Here is a 16,496-nt window from a genome sequence, read left to right on the forward strand (position 1 = left end):
GCCACTCCCAGCGTCTCGGCTCCTTGCTTTGGCACTTCACGCACGAGTGTGCAAGACAGTGAGATGGGGATGTGAAAATCCTTTTTGCCGAGCAGATTACACTGCTCCGGGATCATCCCCACAGATATTCCTTCTGTCACACTTGAATTTTTGGATGCCTTTGCATTTGGCATCAAATTCCCTTTCCAGACTAAAGCTTCGCATTTGGAATCACACTTTCAGAGCCAGGTTTAGTGGCCAGGCTGCTCATACGTTCCCTCCCCGCTGCCTGGAGCTTGGTTTTTGGTTGCAGAAAGTTTCCTTGTACCTTCCTGCTGCAGCCATCTGTCCGGGGGGCTAATGCCCTTTTCCTTTCTGCACCCTTACCCCTGCCAGAAGGGATGAAGAGCCAAGCCCATGGCCCTGCCTTGGGGGAGTTGCTTGGGCTATCCAGGGGTTGGACACCTTCTAGTGCAGGTGATGGATCCTGGGATCGGGAAAAGGGAGGAAGGTCTTGACAAATTTGTGCTTGTCCCTGCACAGCACAGACCTGGGGAATGTAGGCAGGGCTCCCTTGCTTTGCATCAGGAAAGCGCCAGGTTCAGCCAGCACTTGGGTCTCTTTTGGTCAGCTGCTTTTCTGGCCTCTCCCCAGGGAAAGAAAAAGGAGGAGAAAAAAAAAAAAAAAAAAAAAAAAAGACTAAGTCAGGGCTGTGCTCTCTGCCCTCACTGTGAGCACATCAGCCACAGCTGCACCACAGCCAGGAATTTCAGCAAGCAAAAGAAGGAACGGAGGGGAAAGCAGCTCCTTAGCACACGGTGGCGTTACTCCTGTGTGCCCACAGCCCTGACCCCCCCCAGCCACCGCGGGGACAGAGCACTGCAGCGGAGGGTCCCCCGTGCCACGGGGCTGTCACCCCCCTCTCTGCTCTTGTACCCAGCCAGGCTGGGACGATGGGGCCAAACTCCGGCCCCCCCTGCACGCTCTGGCCGCAGACAAGGACGGGACCGCTCAGCTGGGTCCCTGCTCTTACAAATCAGCTCAACTCCAGCAGCTTCACCGGCGTGACGCTAACCCACAGCAGCACCCTTCAAAGGGTTGGTTATGCCACATCCATGTCATCTAAGAAAGACGTTGGGCAGGAATAGTGTCTTCTCAAAAGCACAGGAGGAGCCCTCCCTGTCTGCACCAGCAGCAGCCCCCAAATTTTAAAGTTTCTGGCATTTCCTTGCTGATCACTCGCACTCCCGTTTTTTGGGGGTCCCAGGGCTGCCAGGGTGCACCGAGCTGTGTCAGGACGCAGGTGCCAGCTGTGACTGCTCAAGCATCCCCCCAGCCATAGGGACCGTGGCTAAGTCGAAGATAAACAGTGTACGCACTTCCTTATCAAGCCTGTGCCATAGGCTCTGCTCGAAATCCACCACGCTTCGCTCTCTGTTACAGAAAATGTGTCTCCCTTTCCCCAGCTGTTTCCCAGCTTTGCCTCTTCCACCCCAGGCTCCTGTCGGCTCCTCCAGCTGCCCAGCTCGGTGGATCTCCTCTGATCTCTGAAATTCTTATGGATGAAATCTGAGAGGTACCAGAGCCGGGTGACAAGGGGGTCACTGCAAGTATCAGAAGTTCATTTATTCCCCTTCTTCATCTTCCCAGCGGCGCGGTAGCTGTAGCAATTGCTCTGGAGGATGGCAGCAGGCGAGCAGCCCGTCCTGCCTGAGCAGCTCCGCTTTCTTCAGGAGAGCTGCTGAAAGGTGTGGGCTCAGGGCTGGCAGGCAGAAGCTCCCCGAGTGAGTGTCCGTCTGTCCTGGGCTCTCCTCTCCTGCCGGGGCAAGGCTGGAACAGACAGATCTTCACCAGAGCAGGATGCGGAGTGGACCAGCCCCACAGGGCAGTGCAAGAACATCCTTAACAACTTGTCTGTTAACAAGCTGTGAAACGAGACCGACAGACAGGCAGCTGGCGGCCTGTCTGCCGAAATTAAGGACACCCTCCCGTAGCACCTCAGCAGAAAAGGGCTGCTTTCTGAAAAGCATTTCTCCTTCACTTCATGCTGGCCCACACAGAGTGAGTGACCTGGCTGCTGAGCTGGACTCGGGGCTGCAGAGAGAGCAGCCGAGGCACCTGTGTCACACAGGTCTCCCCCCTGCACCCGCTCCAGGCATCGCTCATGTGTGCACCAGCATGAAAAATGAACTTGTGAAGCAGCTCCTTTTGGGAAGGGCTCTGGAAAGCCACCGAAGACAGTTACGAGCAGCAGCTGAACCACAGCAACCTGAGTCCGAGTGATGCCAAACCCTCCCTCGCCCCCCTGCAGCCCCCCCTGGAGCCTTCCCGGTGCTCTCTGCTTTGCTCTCCCTCCCGGCGGGCAGCACAGACCTGTCCCCAGGGCCTCGCTGCAGCACGGCCTGGCTGCAGACATCCCAGGCTGGGATCACAGAGCTCCAGCTCTGTGGGGACCAGTGTTTTAGGACATCTTAAAGCCTGTCCTGGCTCTTTTTGAATCACATCGTTTGCCAAACATTGCTTCCCTTCAGCTGGGCAGAGGTAGAAATGAGCCCCCTGCGCGGCGGGTGCTGCTGGGGGGGTGGCAGGGGGGCTCCCTGTCCTCCTGCGCCTCTTTGCCAGCGGTCCGGTGGCATTTTCTTCTGGCTGGTTTGGCCGGGTGTGTGTGACCTCCCTCTGAAAGCATCAGTGGAAAAGCAGCTTTACTGGGCTCTGCTTGCTCCCTCCCTGAGGGACGTCGGTCCTGGCCCAGCACTCCAACGCCAGGACGTTGAAACGCTTTTGTTTGCAGCCCAGCTTGCTCTGCACCCCCCCGGGCAGACCTAACACCCCCCCCCCCCCCCCCCCCCCACACACACACACACCCCGGAACACACGCTCCTCCCCATTGCTGCCCCGAGGCCATGCCTGGAGGGAAGGCAGGTCCCCAGCCCCACAGCCATGGGTGCTGCACCCCGGGGTTTCTGTTCCTGAGCCGCAGCCCACTGGAAACATCAACTTTGACCCCAAACGCTGCTGAAGAGGAATGGCCCGTGCCCCGTACCGGTGTGGTTATCCTGGTGCCTGCTCTGCTGAAGCCCTGACGGGGGGCTGGGGGGCTGGGACTGACCCTGCCTGTCTGGCGGGCGAGCCCCCCCAAACCCGCTGGGTCCCTCGGAGCGAAGCAGAGACACTTCCCACCTCATGCAGCCCCCCGCGCCTGGCGAGTCAAGTGGTTAAAGACACAGAGCTCTCACCACTGAATTCAGCAATTTCATACCCCTGACAGGAGTGTAAATCCATCCTGATGGACTGGAAAATTGGAAAGCCAGTGCTCCCGCTGTATTTTCTATAGACATCTATCTGAACTCCCAAAAGATGCATTTATTGGCAGGCTCCAGTTCCAGTCATGTAACTGCACGTTATGCTAATTAAAATATAGCCTGTGTTTTGTAACAGGATTTCCTTGGAGCGTATTTTACTGTTCAGTAACCACTTTCAAATATTTGAAAAATAAAATCGCATCAAGTAAATAACTTTTGGATTGCTCACAGAAGGTTAGTCTTTTTTTTTTTTTTTTTTTTTTTTTTTTTCTTTCCAGAGCCCACTGGAACTAGCTGTACTCATTGCAATGACAGAAGATGTAAAATACACTGATTTCTGAGGCTGCTCATAGACTAAATCAAAAGCTGCATGTTATTTAATCATATAGAGCCCATTTCATTGAAAAAAGAATAAAAGCTGTTTGTACAAAATGGGATAACAAAGCGCCGCCGTGCTGGGCTCTGACCCCCTGCCCACCCCAGGAACAGCCCTGCCCTCCCGCTGGCCATGCCAAGCTCCCACCAGCCAATATTAATGCCTGCATTACCCACCCAGCGATGCCCTGGCACACCTCTGTGCGTACTGCCTCATATCTGCCTTATTATCTATTAATTTCTGATCCCAGCATGATCTGACTTAGAGCTACAAGGGATGAATTATACACTGATATGTTCCGTGCTTGCCTTTTTACATGGTTTGCTTTTCTAAGACCTCTGTGTGGCATTCTGTATGCCAAGTGAGCATATTTAGCTTCACTGGTCTACAGCCTGCCTCTTCAGCCCCAAATACTTGTACCAAACTCCTCACTGACTGAGGAGTTAAAAATGTATAGCAGGAAACATCTGTGACACCATAACATCCACAAAACATACACTTTAAATAGTATCTTTATATATTCATAATGGCAAGAATACAGGAGAAGTAGAAGGATAAGAGGTATTAAATTCATTTGCTACTGATCCAGACTTTCCTCGTTCTTCCTGCCGAGGAGAGAAGGAAGAGGAGATATTTATTATGGCCTCTGATACCCCCCCTTCAGACAAATTCCCTTCCCCGTTATCGCCGGCCGCACAGCCCGCTGGCAGTACTATTATCTCACTGCTTGCGGTGTCACGGTTCGCGGTGCAGTCAGAGCAACCCCGCGCACTTGTTGCAGCCCTCGCCGAGTTCACGCTCCGTTTTCCTTCCTGCTGGACACACCTGATTTTCTGGAACCATTCTCCCGTGGTGCCGCGCTCACCACAAAGCCGGCGGAATCTCTGTGACTCGCTAATCCGCCGTGACAACTAGCCCCCGGAGGGGCCCGAACGCCTTGAAGAAAAGAAGGGGGAGCGCAGCTGATGTGGCTATGGAGGCGCCGGGTGCTCAGCACCCCCCCCCCCGCCTCCCCGAGTCGCACTTGTGCTCCGGGAGGGATTTGCTGGTCTCATCACAACCTCTAGTGGACACGGCTCTGCATCGCCACCACCACCCTAAACGGGATCTGTTCGGTAACCCGGGATCTCCCGGGGTGTCCGGCCGTGCCCCCGCTGTCCCCAGAGCCCGGCTTTGCCAAGCCCGGGTCCCAGCCTGAGCCCTCCCAGGCAGCACCGACAGCCTTGCCGCCTTCCTTGCCCGCAGCCGCCGGGCTGCCCGTGCACCCCGTGTTTGCCTGCCGCATTCACACCGTGCCAAAGAAATCTCTGTGCCCATCTACCCGTGCACGCTGCCGCCCGGAGCCTCCTGGCACAAGTCCTCGCCAAGGGACGTGCCTCTGCTGCCTGTTCTGTCGCTGTGCTCCGCGCTGGTGGGTGGGTGCAAGCGGATGCCGGGAGGAGAGGCTTTCACACCTCCTCTCTATTGATCTAAATGGCTCCACGGGTGCAAAGCACCAAAAAGCCACCAGCCGAGCAAGCGATGGGTGCAAGTCATGTGAAATTAGTTATTCCTTGAAAGGACGAACCGAAAGAGCAAGCAGATGGAGCACGACAAACCATCTCCCTGCAGGGTCTGATCCTGCTGCCCCTCGCAGTTTGCCAACAGCGGGGTTTGCTAATCTGGGCCCCGGCTGTGACCTCCTGCAAACAGATCGACAAACCTCCCACCCCACCCCCCCGCCAGCACCGGGAGAGGTGCCACGTCACTGCCGGCTCCGGGGCTGCGTGTGCAGGAGTTTGGGATTTTACAGCAATAATTCACCAAACCCTGTAAAGGGTCAACTATTTATCAGCTCCCTCTGCCAAGGAAAGAGGAGTTCAGTACGTTGCGTTCTGCTACCCTGAGATTGATGACAGATCGTGCTTGCCATAAGGGCCAAATCTTGTTCCGGAGGAGCTGGGCTGCCTGCCGGGGCTCCCCGCGGCTGCTCGGGCCTGGGGCAGCCCTCCTGCCTCCAGGGCACGAGGCAGTGGCAGAGCTGTAAGCCCCATACTGGGCCCTGCACTCGCTCCGTTTGTTCGCCCAGCTCCCCCAGTCCCCCCCCCCAGCACCACGGGGACTATCGCTCTCTCTGCACACACATCTCCCGCAGCAGCTCACCAGCAGCCTGGACGAGAGCGTTTGTGTAACACGCTGGAGAAACGTGTCTTTCCATTTGTTCTGACGCTGAAACAGGATGCCAGCAATTGTGGGTAGAGACTTCAGATCTGATTCCTTCATATGTACGAGCACGTCCATACACCATGCAGGTGAGAGAGAAAATGCCATAATCTAAAGCCCATTTTTGTTGTTACCCAGAAAGAAGGATGGATTCTGTAATACAGTCTCTTTGTGGAGAGCTGGGTTTAACACAAAAAAGTCCAAGTCTTTGAATGCAATCTGACCAGAAAACAAAGCCAGGCAGGCAGCACTGCCCAGCACTCCTGACACCAGGAGCTGTTAATCTTGGCTACAACCACACTGTCGGCCGCAGGGGTCAGCCTCCCGGGCCCTGCACAGCCACTGCAGCACAGGCAGGCACCAGCCTCTCCCGTCTTCCTCTGCCCAGTCTGTACTGGTAACCAGCACACCAAAACCCGGTTGCTGCGGGCCCGCAGCCTTCCAGTTCCGAGAGACCAGGAGCAGGCACCAATTTAACGACCTCCGAGCACCGCGCTAGTTTGCCATGACTTTGTCAAGTCACCCGCAGCCGGGTCCCGGAGCCTATTCTTGGTTCTGTCATCACGGCAGTGGGAAAGTGAGAGGGAGCGGATTTGTGTGGAGACGTGAAACACGTGGAATGAACACGCAGCCCCTGGGAAAAACACTCACCACCCCACGGCCATCCCCTGTGTGCCCAAGCCGCTGGGACAGGAACATCGGCAGAGAGCTGGCACTGGGGGGGTTGGGGACACACACTGCGGGGCTGGGGACACTGGGGGGCTGGGGACATACACTGTGGGTCTGGAGACACCAGGGGCTGGGGACACTTGGGGGCTGGGGACACACACGGGGGGCTGGAGACAATGGGGGGATGGCAACACCGGGGGGATGGACACACACACCGGGGGGCTGGAGACACCAGGGGCTGGTGACACTGGGGGTCTGGGGACACACACTGGGGGGCTGGAGACACTGGGGGGATGGGGACACCAGGGGGCTGGGGACACCGGGGGGCTGGGGACACCGTGGGGAGGGGGACACCCGAGAGGTGGGGACACCGGGGTCTGGGGACAGCCGGGCTGCTGTCCCTGCGGGAGGGAGGCGGAGGGTCCGGCACAGCTCCCCGGGGGGCACACGGTCCCCGGTCGCAGTCGGTTGCCGGGCAGGACGCGGCTCCGCGGAGCGGCCCCGGCAGGATCCGGCCCCCGGCGGCGGGAGCTGTCCGCCCCGCGGTGCTGAGCCGCCGCCGCCGCCGCCGGTGCCGGTGCCGGTGCTGAGCTCTCCCGGCAATGCCAGAAGTTTCATCCCGGCCCGGGGAGCAGCAGAAGCCCGGTCGGGGGGTGGCACAGCCGGTCCCGGCTGCATCACCCCCACCCCCCCCGCTCCCTCCCCTCCCCCCCCCCCCCCCCCATCCTCCGCCTCACCCCGGTCGGTCGCTCCCCGCTCCGCCAGCCCCGGCCGGGAGCCGCAAGGGCCCCGGCGGCCGTTTCGCGGGGAGCCCCGCTCGGCTCCGCGCCGCAGCCCCGGCCCGCTCCGCCCCGCTCCGCCCCGCTTACCTGGGCGCGGGGCCGCGGGGCTGCCCAGCAGCAGGGCGAGCAGGCAGAGCCCGCGGGGCCCCGGCATGGTGCGGCGGAGCCTCCGCGCTGCTGCGAGCCGAGCCGCGCTGAGCCGCGTTGAACCGAGCCGCGCCGCGCCGCGCCGAGCGGGGCCGGGGGCGGGCGCTGCCGCCGGAGCCGGGGCCGGCGCGGGGGAGCGGGCGCGGCGGGAGGGGCGGAGAAGAGCGGGGCGGCTCGGCGCGGAGCGGGCGCGGAGAGGCGCGGAAGCGAGCGGCGGGGGAGGGCGCCGCCGGCCGCCCCGGCCCCCGCGTAGCGCCGTGCGCTCCGGGCCCCGCCCGCGGCTCCCCCGGGCCCCCCCCCCCCCCCTCCCCGCCCCTACCCCACCACCCAGCCGCGCCGACCCGCTGCTCTGCCCCAAGCCCGGGGCTCCCCCGGCTTCCCCCCCAGCCCCCCACGGCTTCCCTCACTCAGCCTCCCCGGTTCTCCCCGGTTCCCGGAGCCCCCCAGCCTGATCAGTGCTCCCCACCGCAGGCCCTGGCCCAGCCTGTGCCCAGTCTCTTGTATCACCTCACTGACCCTTGTCCCCAAACCCCCATGGCACCCCGAACTCCTCTCAGCACCTCAAGCCCCCCCTTCAGCACCCCAAACCCCTCTCAGCACGCCAAGCCCCTCTCACCTCCCTGCTTAAGCCCAGCCTTACCCCCCCTCCCCTCCCCTTGGGCTCCCCAAAAGCTGGCTGTGAACAGGGCAGCGGTGCTATTGGGGGGGGGGGGGCTGATACCACCCCCATGCACCCCTTGAGATCACGAGTGCACCAAGGTCTGGTCCTGCTGCTGAAGGCAGCAAAGCCGGGCTGGGAGGGGGCTGACCAGCTGCGGTGGGGCGATGGGCTCCGGGCACATGGGGAGCTCCCAGTCTGTGGAAACTGTGTGGGCCCCCCCCACCCCCCGACCCCCAAGTAATGTGGGGCTGGCACTGTGGCCACGGGTTAGCCCCGGACTCTCCTCAGCCCTTCAGCAAAAGAAGCAGCGCACAGAGTCCCTGCTCAGCACCCCACCCCGGAGCTCCCTGGCCTCAGTGCCTGATGGCTCCCAGGAGCTCCCGGCCCGCTCTGGTCCTGCCTGTCCCCCTGCCCCGGCCACTGGCAGCTGCAGCAAGCTGAGAGCCCCTCCCGAGCTCCTCAGAGCACACACTGTAATTACACTGGCTTTGATAAGAACAGGAACAGAGGCTTCTTTCTCTTGATATCCCAAATCCTACCCTGAATTGTTTACTGTAAATCACCTCCCGCTGAGAGCTCCCTGGTTCTCCCGGCCACTCTGCCTGTCAAGTCAAATAGCCAGAACAATGTCATGAAGCACGACACGAGTGTCAAACACCACAAGATTGAGGCCAGCCTTTCCCCCCAAACAGCCAGTTTGTTGATGCTGCCATCTGAGAAGTCCCTGCTACCTCTGAGAGAGCAATTACGCTGATTCGGTTACCTCAGCAACAATAATCACATACTGGTATCACTACAAATGCCACCACGCAGAACACAGCAAGTCAAGAAACCGTCCAAACACGGGGACGGATCCTGCTGCCTTTTTCCCTGCTGGGCTCTGCAGAGTTCCTCCACCTGATGCTGGTGCAAGCGGGAGAAGCAGCAGCCGGGGGATTTTGCGGCGGGCGAAGAGGCTGTGCGGGCAGCGGGGTCATTTGCATTCTCTGTGTCACTCCTCGCTGCTGCCAGCTGGGAGCCGTTGGGCAGCAGGCGAGAGAAGGACAAAATAAGAAAGGGAGAGAAATCACCGAGAGGCGCAGTATATTATTTAACACTGTCATTTTCATATATAAAGTGGGATTCGCTTGCTCAGAGTTTTAATTTGGTCTAACAAAGCTATCTGCAGCAGAGCGAGCTCAGCCTGCTCTGGTCCCCCCTCTGCTCCATCACCGGCTTCCCTCCCGACCCGCCGTTATTAAAGATAAAAGTTGTCTCTCATTTAGCAGTTTTCCTTGAGTGATTTTTATTGTGTTCATCTGCATTGTAGTAAACTCCTAAGACAGCCAGATAATAACACCAGCGCCATGGTAACAGGCAGGAAAAAAAGAACAAATGCTGTATGTTTGTGATGCAGAAATGCCCACTAAGTGGCAAAAGTTCTTAGTGATGGAGAGGGAACGGTTAAGCTCAAGCCTTGGCTCATCAGCCAGGTTTAGGGAGTGCATCTGGGCCCAGCTCACACCCCACGGGCCCTGGACATCACACCTGGCACCAGCTGGGGTTTCTTGGGGGGCACTTCCCAACTTCCCGCAGTGCCTGGGGGGTCAGTGGGTGCTGGGGATGGTGCTAGGTGAGCCCGGGGGGTTGGGTGGTGCTGGGATCCCCCCTCCAGCAGCTCCAGGGGCCGTGGGCGAGCAAGGAGGTGGGAGCATGGGGGGGGGGGGGGGGACGGGGTGGGATGCACAGCAGGACGTGCTCCCCAGAGCTAGTGCAGAACAGGATGATTTGAATAATTTTCTTCCTGCAGCCAGCACTGTGGCCTAATGGCCTGTGAAATTTCAGTCTGAGAAACGATGGTGATGTGCATGGTGGAGGAGCCGGCGGCCGCGGTGCTCTCCGGGTCAACATGCTCCTGCTGCCCCCACTGAAAAAACAGGGCACTCTTTCCTGCAGTCAGGACCCACCACCCCAAACCCTCGCTGGCCAGACCAGCTCCTCCAGCACCATGCATGGCCGTGCATCGCTGTGCATCACCATGCATCATCGCCGTGCATCTCCGTGCATCATCACCGTGCATCTCCGTGCATCATCACCGTCGTGCATCTCCGTGCATCATCGCCGTGCAGCACCTGCATCGCCATGCATCGCTGTGCATCACCATGCATCATCTCTGTGCATCACCATGCATCATCGTCATGCACCGCTGAGCATCGTGAGCAAGACGGTGGCTCTGGGAGCAGGCAGGGTAGGCGGCCACAGGGGCTCATGTAAGAAAAAGAGAAATCATTACTGCTCCTTTGGCAGTGCTCAGGGCTGGAGATGTTTGCGTGGTCAGAAACCTGGGGTATTCCGAAGGAAATAGAGAGAAGCATCTCCTGAGGCCACTTTAGTGGGCATTGCTCTAATTAGCACCGTGTTCATTGGCAGTTACCTCAGACCTTTGATTAACAGTGAAGAAAATCAATAAGCACACTAAAAATTCAGATAAGTTTCACAGCCAATTTTAATTTCACATTTTAATCTTGTATTAATGTCAATCTTAATTACCATAATTAAGTCAGATGTGACTTAGGGAGGGAAGCTTGAAGATAAGACGTTACAAGGAAGACAGTGCCTTTCTGGTGAGCAGACAAGTGCAACTCACCACGGCTTGGGATGCTGCTGATGTCGGCGAGCCGGGGGCTCCCATGGGGGAGCACGGGGCACCACGCTTCCCCATCCCTCCCGTTGTCCCCAGCCTCGCCTGGGGTCTGTCCCCTGCGATGCCAGCGGGAGCCTGAAGCCCCTCAGACCTGCTTTGCCCCCGTTTCAGGGTGCCCGCGTCTCCGGCCGCCTCACAGCTGCCTCTGCCCAGCGCAGTGAGGGCAGGGAGGCGTCAGCCCCGCCATGCTGGCCGTGCCTGCACCCCGCTTGTCACCGCTGGGGAGATCCATGAGATCCAAACCACCCGGAAAATCAATCTCTCATTTATTTTCATGATGGCGATGCAGCAGCCCGGCGCTGCTGCATTTGTTCTGCAGTTACAGCGATCGATCGCCGCCCGCTCTTGGCTCCCTGCACCTCATGGGGCAGGAGCTTGCGGGAGGCTCCATCCAGCCTGAGCATCGCCCAAGGAGCCCTTGGACACCTCCACCTTTGCAGGAAACATCCCACAGCCTGGCAGCATCTGTCCTGCAGCAGGGTGGGACCGACCCTGCGGCCGTCGGAGCCCCCCCAGCACCTCCCAGGCAGCTGCTGCCACATCGGTGGGCAGAGACCGGGCTGGCACAGGGCACAACACGGGCACTGCAGCCCAGCCGAGCTGTTTGCTGGGCTGAAACCTGCAAGTGCAGGAGCTGGATGATGCAGAGACATGGTCTGTGTGTCTGCACAGCCCGGGGCTGGCCATCCCCCTCCGGGCAGGGGGGCTGCAGGGGTTTTGCTGTGGTGTTCGTTGTGCTGCCAACACAGGAACCAGCATCCTTGAAGGATTTTACTCTCCCCCAACTGTTCCATGACCCTTGCCCAGCCTGCGGAAGCACTAACAAGCCAGCTCCCTGGGTCTGAAGCTCTCTAGCTCAGCTGAGAAGCTGGGAAGCCTTGGCTGCCCCTGATGATTTTATGGACAGTGACACATCTCTGGGCACTGGTTCCCAGCCCTGAGAGTGTCCCCTGCAAAGACATCCAGGCTGCTGGAGCCCAGGCCCAGCATCGCTGCCGGGCAGGTGGGGATGCACCAGCTGCAGCTGAGCAGGGATGCAGAGAGCAAACCCACATCAGCTGAGCTCCAGCAGCATGTGCCAAGAGCAAGGTGGCACCTCCAGTGCTGTGGGAAGGAGCTTTCCCCATCTGGGCACAGGAGTTTCTCCTGATGAGCTGAGACCTCCACCCCGAGCTACCAGAAACATCACAGAAGAGCATCTCACAGCTTAAATGGGAGTTGGGTTCAGGTCCCTTGCCCCTGTGCCACTGTAAAGAGAGCAGGGGCTCAGAGCAGAGATGCTGTTGGGCAGCAGCAAGGTGGGTTTTCTGTGGTGCATGTGGGGCACTGAGGCTCCATTTCTGGGGGGTGCAGGGCAGCCCTAGCTGGGAGAGGAGGACAGAGGTGCTGGGAGGACAGACCCCAAGCAGGGTATATCTTTAGGTTCCTGGCTCCAGACCCAAGCTGAGCTGCCCCAAAGCGCTGCGAGGGTCCCGTTTAGGACCCCAGGCTGGCTCAGCTGCTCTGCGGCACGAAGTGGAGCCCCTGCGAGGACACACGGGGGTAGGCGTGGGGTGCCAGGCTCCTGTTCCCCCAAGCCCTCGGTGCATACACAGGGCCAGCCCCCTCCCTGCAGCTTTCCTGGGAAGCTTTCACCCCCTCCTCTGCAGTGCCTGGAGGGGCTTCAATGGCAGAAGGAAGCAGAAAAATAACTTCAGCTTTAGATTTGGAAGCTGAGGTCTCCTGTAGCGAAGCTGAATGGTGGCTCTGAGGAGCGGTCTCCAGGCTCTGCTGACTGGGGGGCATCGCTGGTGAGTGGCAATATTGTCCCAGGGCAGAAAAGGCCTTTGTCCCTCTGAGATGGCAGAGCCACTCTAGCCTTTGGCTTTCAGAGCAGGCTGTCTCCCTGCTCTGCCTTACAAACGCTGGCGCTGAATGGGGGGTTTGAGTCTGAGGCCAGGCTCCGTTCCAGCCCCTTTGAGCGAGTGCCTGCGGGCACAGCTGGGGGCCCTTTCAGGAGGGAAGTCCTTGTTCCTTGTCAACAGAAGAAGACTTTGCACGGCTCAAAAATAGGCTTCCTATTGCCCGTTGAGGCTTGGAGGGGGCCAAGAGAAACAAACCCTCTGCGGGGATGGCAGGCAGCAGCATCCCTGCGGCGCGGGAGGGAAGGGACCCCGCAGGCAGCCTGCCCGGGGTGCTGGGCAGCCCGGCCCCTGCACTGCTCCTCGGCCAAGCACCCGGCCAGGGCTGGGGGGCTGTGACCCCCAGCATCACCCCTGCATCCCAGCTCGGCATCCCTCGGCCACGCAATGCCCCTGCGTGGGCGGTCACAGCACGGCTTTGCAGAGATGAGTCTCTGTGGCACATCCCAGGCAGCTGTCCCGTCGTCGGAGCAAAGGCTTTCATCGTGCAGCAGGGTTGAAGCCTGAGAACACTCACCTGAGGCCATGGCACCCTAATTCTCCAGCCATTAAACAGGACGTTGTTTTATCCTCTATGCATAATTCACAGCTTAATTAATTAAAGCTCCTTGTGGCAGCACCCAGAGAGGCTCCCACCAGCCTCGGGCACTGCAGCTCTTCCAGCCCACTCTGATCCATGGTTATCAGGCTCTTTACCAAGGCAATAGTGCTGGTCTGGTTGCCATATCCATAACTCACTGCTGTGCTGTGCTGTCCAAAAGTTTTTAAAAGACTTTTTAGTTGCCCTTGCCAGTCTTTTGTTCTTGCAGGATTTGCATCAGGCAAAGCAGGCAGGAGCCATCAGTGTCTGAACTCTGTCTGAGCTCCATGGCCAGCCCATACTGACCATCTCCACCACAGCCTAGAGAAAACAGCCTTCTACACACTGCCAGCTGCCAAAAAACACCTCTTTGAGGTATCTGTTGAGGCTTTCCTACCTGGGCCTCCCTTCTCTGTATTCATTTCAAAATTGGTATTCATGCCAGGAGACTGCTGGTATTCACTCATCGCATCCCATATAAATTGCAAGATGAGTTACTCTGCACCAGACACTGTTACTGATATGGAAAACTGGATTTCTAAATTCATGAGTGCACAGAATTATGTTGTACTATCTAGCAAATTTTTCTTGAAGAATAAAAAGAAGTTCTGTTAGAAGTTTTTTTTTAAAGTGAGGTGAAGTGCAGCATTACTTTAATGCTATCCTACCAGCCTCTAGAAGAAGTGATTTCTTTGCCTCTGCATTATGCTACACTTACTGTACTCTATTCATTGTCTCCAGGAAGATGTCCTGGCTCTCTCACTTACACCAGCGTCTCCTCATGCTTTTTGGGGTCCCCTGGGTCTGGGCAGGAGGGCACAGCATCGGTGCTCAGCACCTCGAGCCAGGCAGGAACTGTGGGACAGGCTGGGTGCAGCCTGTGGACCCTGGCCCTGAGCACTGCCTGGGGGTAAATATTTTTAATCCAGCTGGCCCAAAGAATTTCCCCACAGGAATCTTTGAAAGCCCTCTCTGAGGAGCTGATGCAATCAGCATCTCTCGGTGATGCTGACTGGGAATAATTCCCGAGATGCTGGAGAGACGGGAGAGAGCTGGTGAGCACAGCCACAGCACCCCGGCCACTGGGCAGCCCGGGCTGGAGATGGGCAAAGCGAGGGCACGGTGGAAGAAGGGAAAGAGGGAAAAGAAGGACAGAACAGATTACAATTAACACCAGTAACCATGGCATTATGAAAACTGGATTTTGTGAAATAGCTGATTGTAATCTTTGAAGAGATTATACATTTGATGGAGGAAGGTACCTGAATTGCTGTTATAGGTGGTTGTAATGTATTTGATGTGGTATCAAGCAGTATTCTCACGAAAAGCAGCATGGTGCAGTATCAGTGCGGTGCATCTTAAGTGGGTTAAAAACCGGCTCATTGATGTATCTCAGAGAACAGCAATGAGGAATCATCTTCAAATGGAGGAATTATTAATGAGTCTGTTCAGAACTGGTGCTTAGCTCTGTCACTGCTTCACATTCTCACTTACGAGCTGCAGGTAAATAGAAAATCACTAGTGATTAGATTTACAAGCAGGAGATTAGCAGGCTGGTTAACTTGTGTGGAAACGTGCAGTCATATGGCACAACCTAGATCACAGCGCAGGATGAATTAGTGAACCAGATGTAGTTTAGCCAGACAAATTCTGTGCTATGAAACAGAAGGACTCGGGATGGCAGAGCTGGCTCTGGGCAGCAGCGAACGGGACTCAGAGGTCCAAGAGACTGGAGGGTCCCTCTGCAGCGGCAAAAAGCAGTCAGCATCACTCAGGTCAGGAACCCCCGTCGCGACAGCAGCTCCTGCAGCCGGAGCAAGGAGCGGTGCTTTACTCAATCCCAGCATGGCAGGGCCCACGGCAGCCCTCGTGCACAGCAAACTCCTGATGGGGCCAGCACCAAAGCCCCGGGCGAGCAGGGACAGACCTGCATCTCCCCTGCGCTGGGCATCACCTGGGGAGCCAGCACCCGTGACCCGGGGTGACACAGGGACAGTGGCACTAACTGGCAGCGAGTGGCTGTGCCTTGCAGGGGAGGCACCACTCCGCTCCCAGCCCACCCGTGGGTACTTCCCAGTGCCCCGGGGGCTGGTTTTCTCTGCAGGGGCTGGTTGCTCTCTTTGTGGGAGAAAAGGAGATTTGTTCTAAAGCTCTTTTCATGAGAAAAAAAAATCCATACTGTGCTGCTTTGCTCTGACCCGTCTTCCAAGCTGTGATGCTTTAATTGATTAGCTTGTAAGAGCTTGGCAGCGGAGCCTGGGCTTTGTTGGTAGCGTTTCCGCAGCTCCCGCAGGTGGAAAGCCATTAGCTGCCTCCAGACTCATCTCTCCTCCTGCAGAGTGCCTTTGGGGAGGGGCTTCTCAGTTGTTTTAAGAGAAAAGCCCCTAAAACACACCGTCCCCGTGGCTGCGGCTGGGCCAGCCCTTGCCCTCTGCCTCGTTCCCTGCACATTTCCACCCCCACTCACAGTGCGGATACGCTGCCCGTCCTGCAGCACGGTGAGGTTACATGGATACAGGCCCACTTATTCCCAGAGATCTTAGCAAAATAATAACATTTCACTGGTGCAGAGCTATTATCAAGGCTTGCTCTAACTTCATGCTGCTGAGCGTGTCAGTATGATGAGGGGTTGGTAATAAACCTACCAGCAGTCACTAAGTGCTGCTATATAAATGCCTCCTCTGAAATAACAGTACTTTGGCTCCCAGCACCTGCTCAGAGTCCTGCGAGCAGGGACTTGTCAAGGTGGGAAGGTCCAGTGTTGGTTCCCAGTACTTCATACCGCAGGTTATGGGATCCAGCAGCTTTTCCCAGAGGGGCTTGTCCATCGGTGCCAGCCCCATGGCTCTGGGCTCCCGGCAGGATCCAGCCACAGCTCCACACAGGGGGTTGCTCTGAGCGATTTGGAAGGGTGGGTGGCAAGCCCGGCTCTGCAGCTCCAGCACCGTGCCACGGCAGCCAGCGTGCAAAGGCATCGGGGCCCCCAGCCCCGCCGTCCTTCCCAGTTTGTAGAGGCATCAGCAGTGGGGGGGGGGGGACTCCACTGGGGATTCAGGCACGCCTCGGAAAGGTGGGAGGGAGGTTGGGGAGGAGGGAGGAGCGGGTAGACTGGAAACAACACGTGTGGTGCCCTGGCAGGGCTTCAGCATCGCAGTGTGTGTGCGTGTGCATTCGCACGGTGGGAGATGTAGCGCAAGCTGAAATGAGATTAGCT

At 58.0% G+C, this 16,496-nt stretch overlaps 1 protein-coding gene across 3 annotated transcripts in view; it reads right to left on the reverse strand.

The window, feature by feature from the left end:
* Positions 1-7,570, reverse strand: part of SEZ6L (seizure related 6 homolog like) — a 47,719-nt gene extending 40,149 nt beyond the window's left edge. For 2 of the 3 annotated variants that reach the window (XM_042805456.1, XM_042805455.1), the window contains exon 1: positions 7,398-7,569. In XM_042805456.1, the coding sequence (XP_042661390.1) occupies positions 7,398-7,464 (67 nt within the window). In that variant the 5' untranslated portion in view covers positions 7,465-7,569. Of the gene's footprint in view, positions 1-7,397 lie in introns of all 3 variants that reach the window. The other variant, XM_042805457.1, reaches the window with a different exon arrangement.
* Between the last annotated feature and the right edge of the window lie 8,926 nt (positions 7,571-16,496).

The sequence above is a fragment of the Tyto alba genome, unplaced genomic scaffold (assembly GCF_018691265.1).
Source record: "Tyto alba isolate M040663 unplaced genomic scaffold, T.alba_DEE_v4.0 Super-Scaffold_44, whole genome shotgun sequence".
NCBI classification, from domain to species: Eukaryota; Metazoa; Chordata; class Aves; order Strigiformes; family Tytonidae; genus Tyto; species Tyto alba.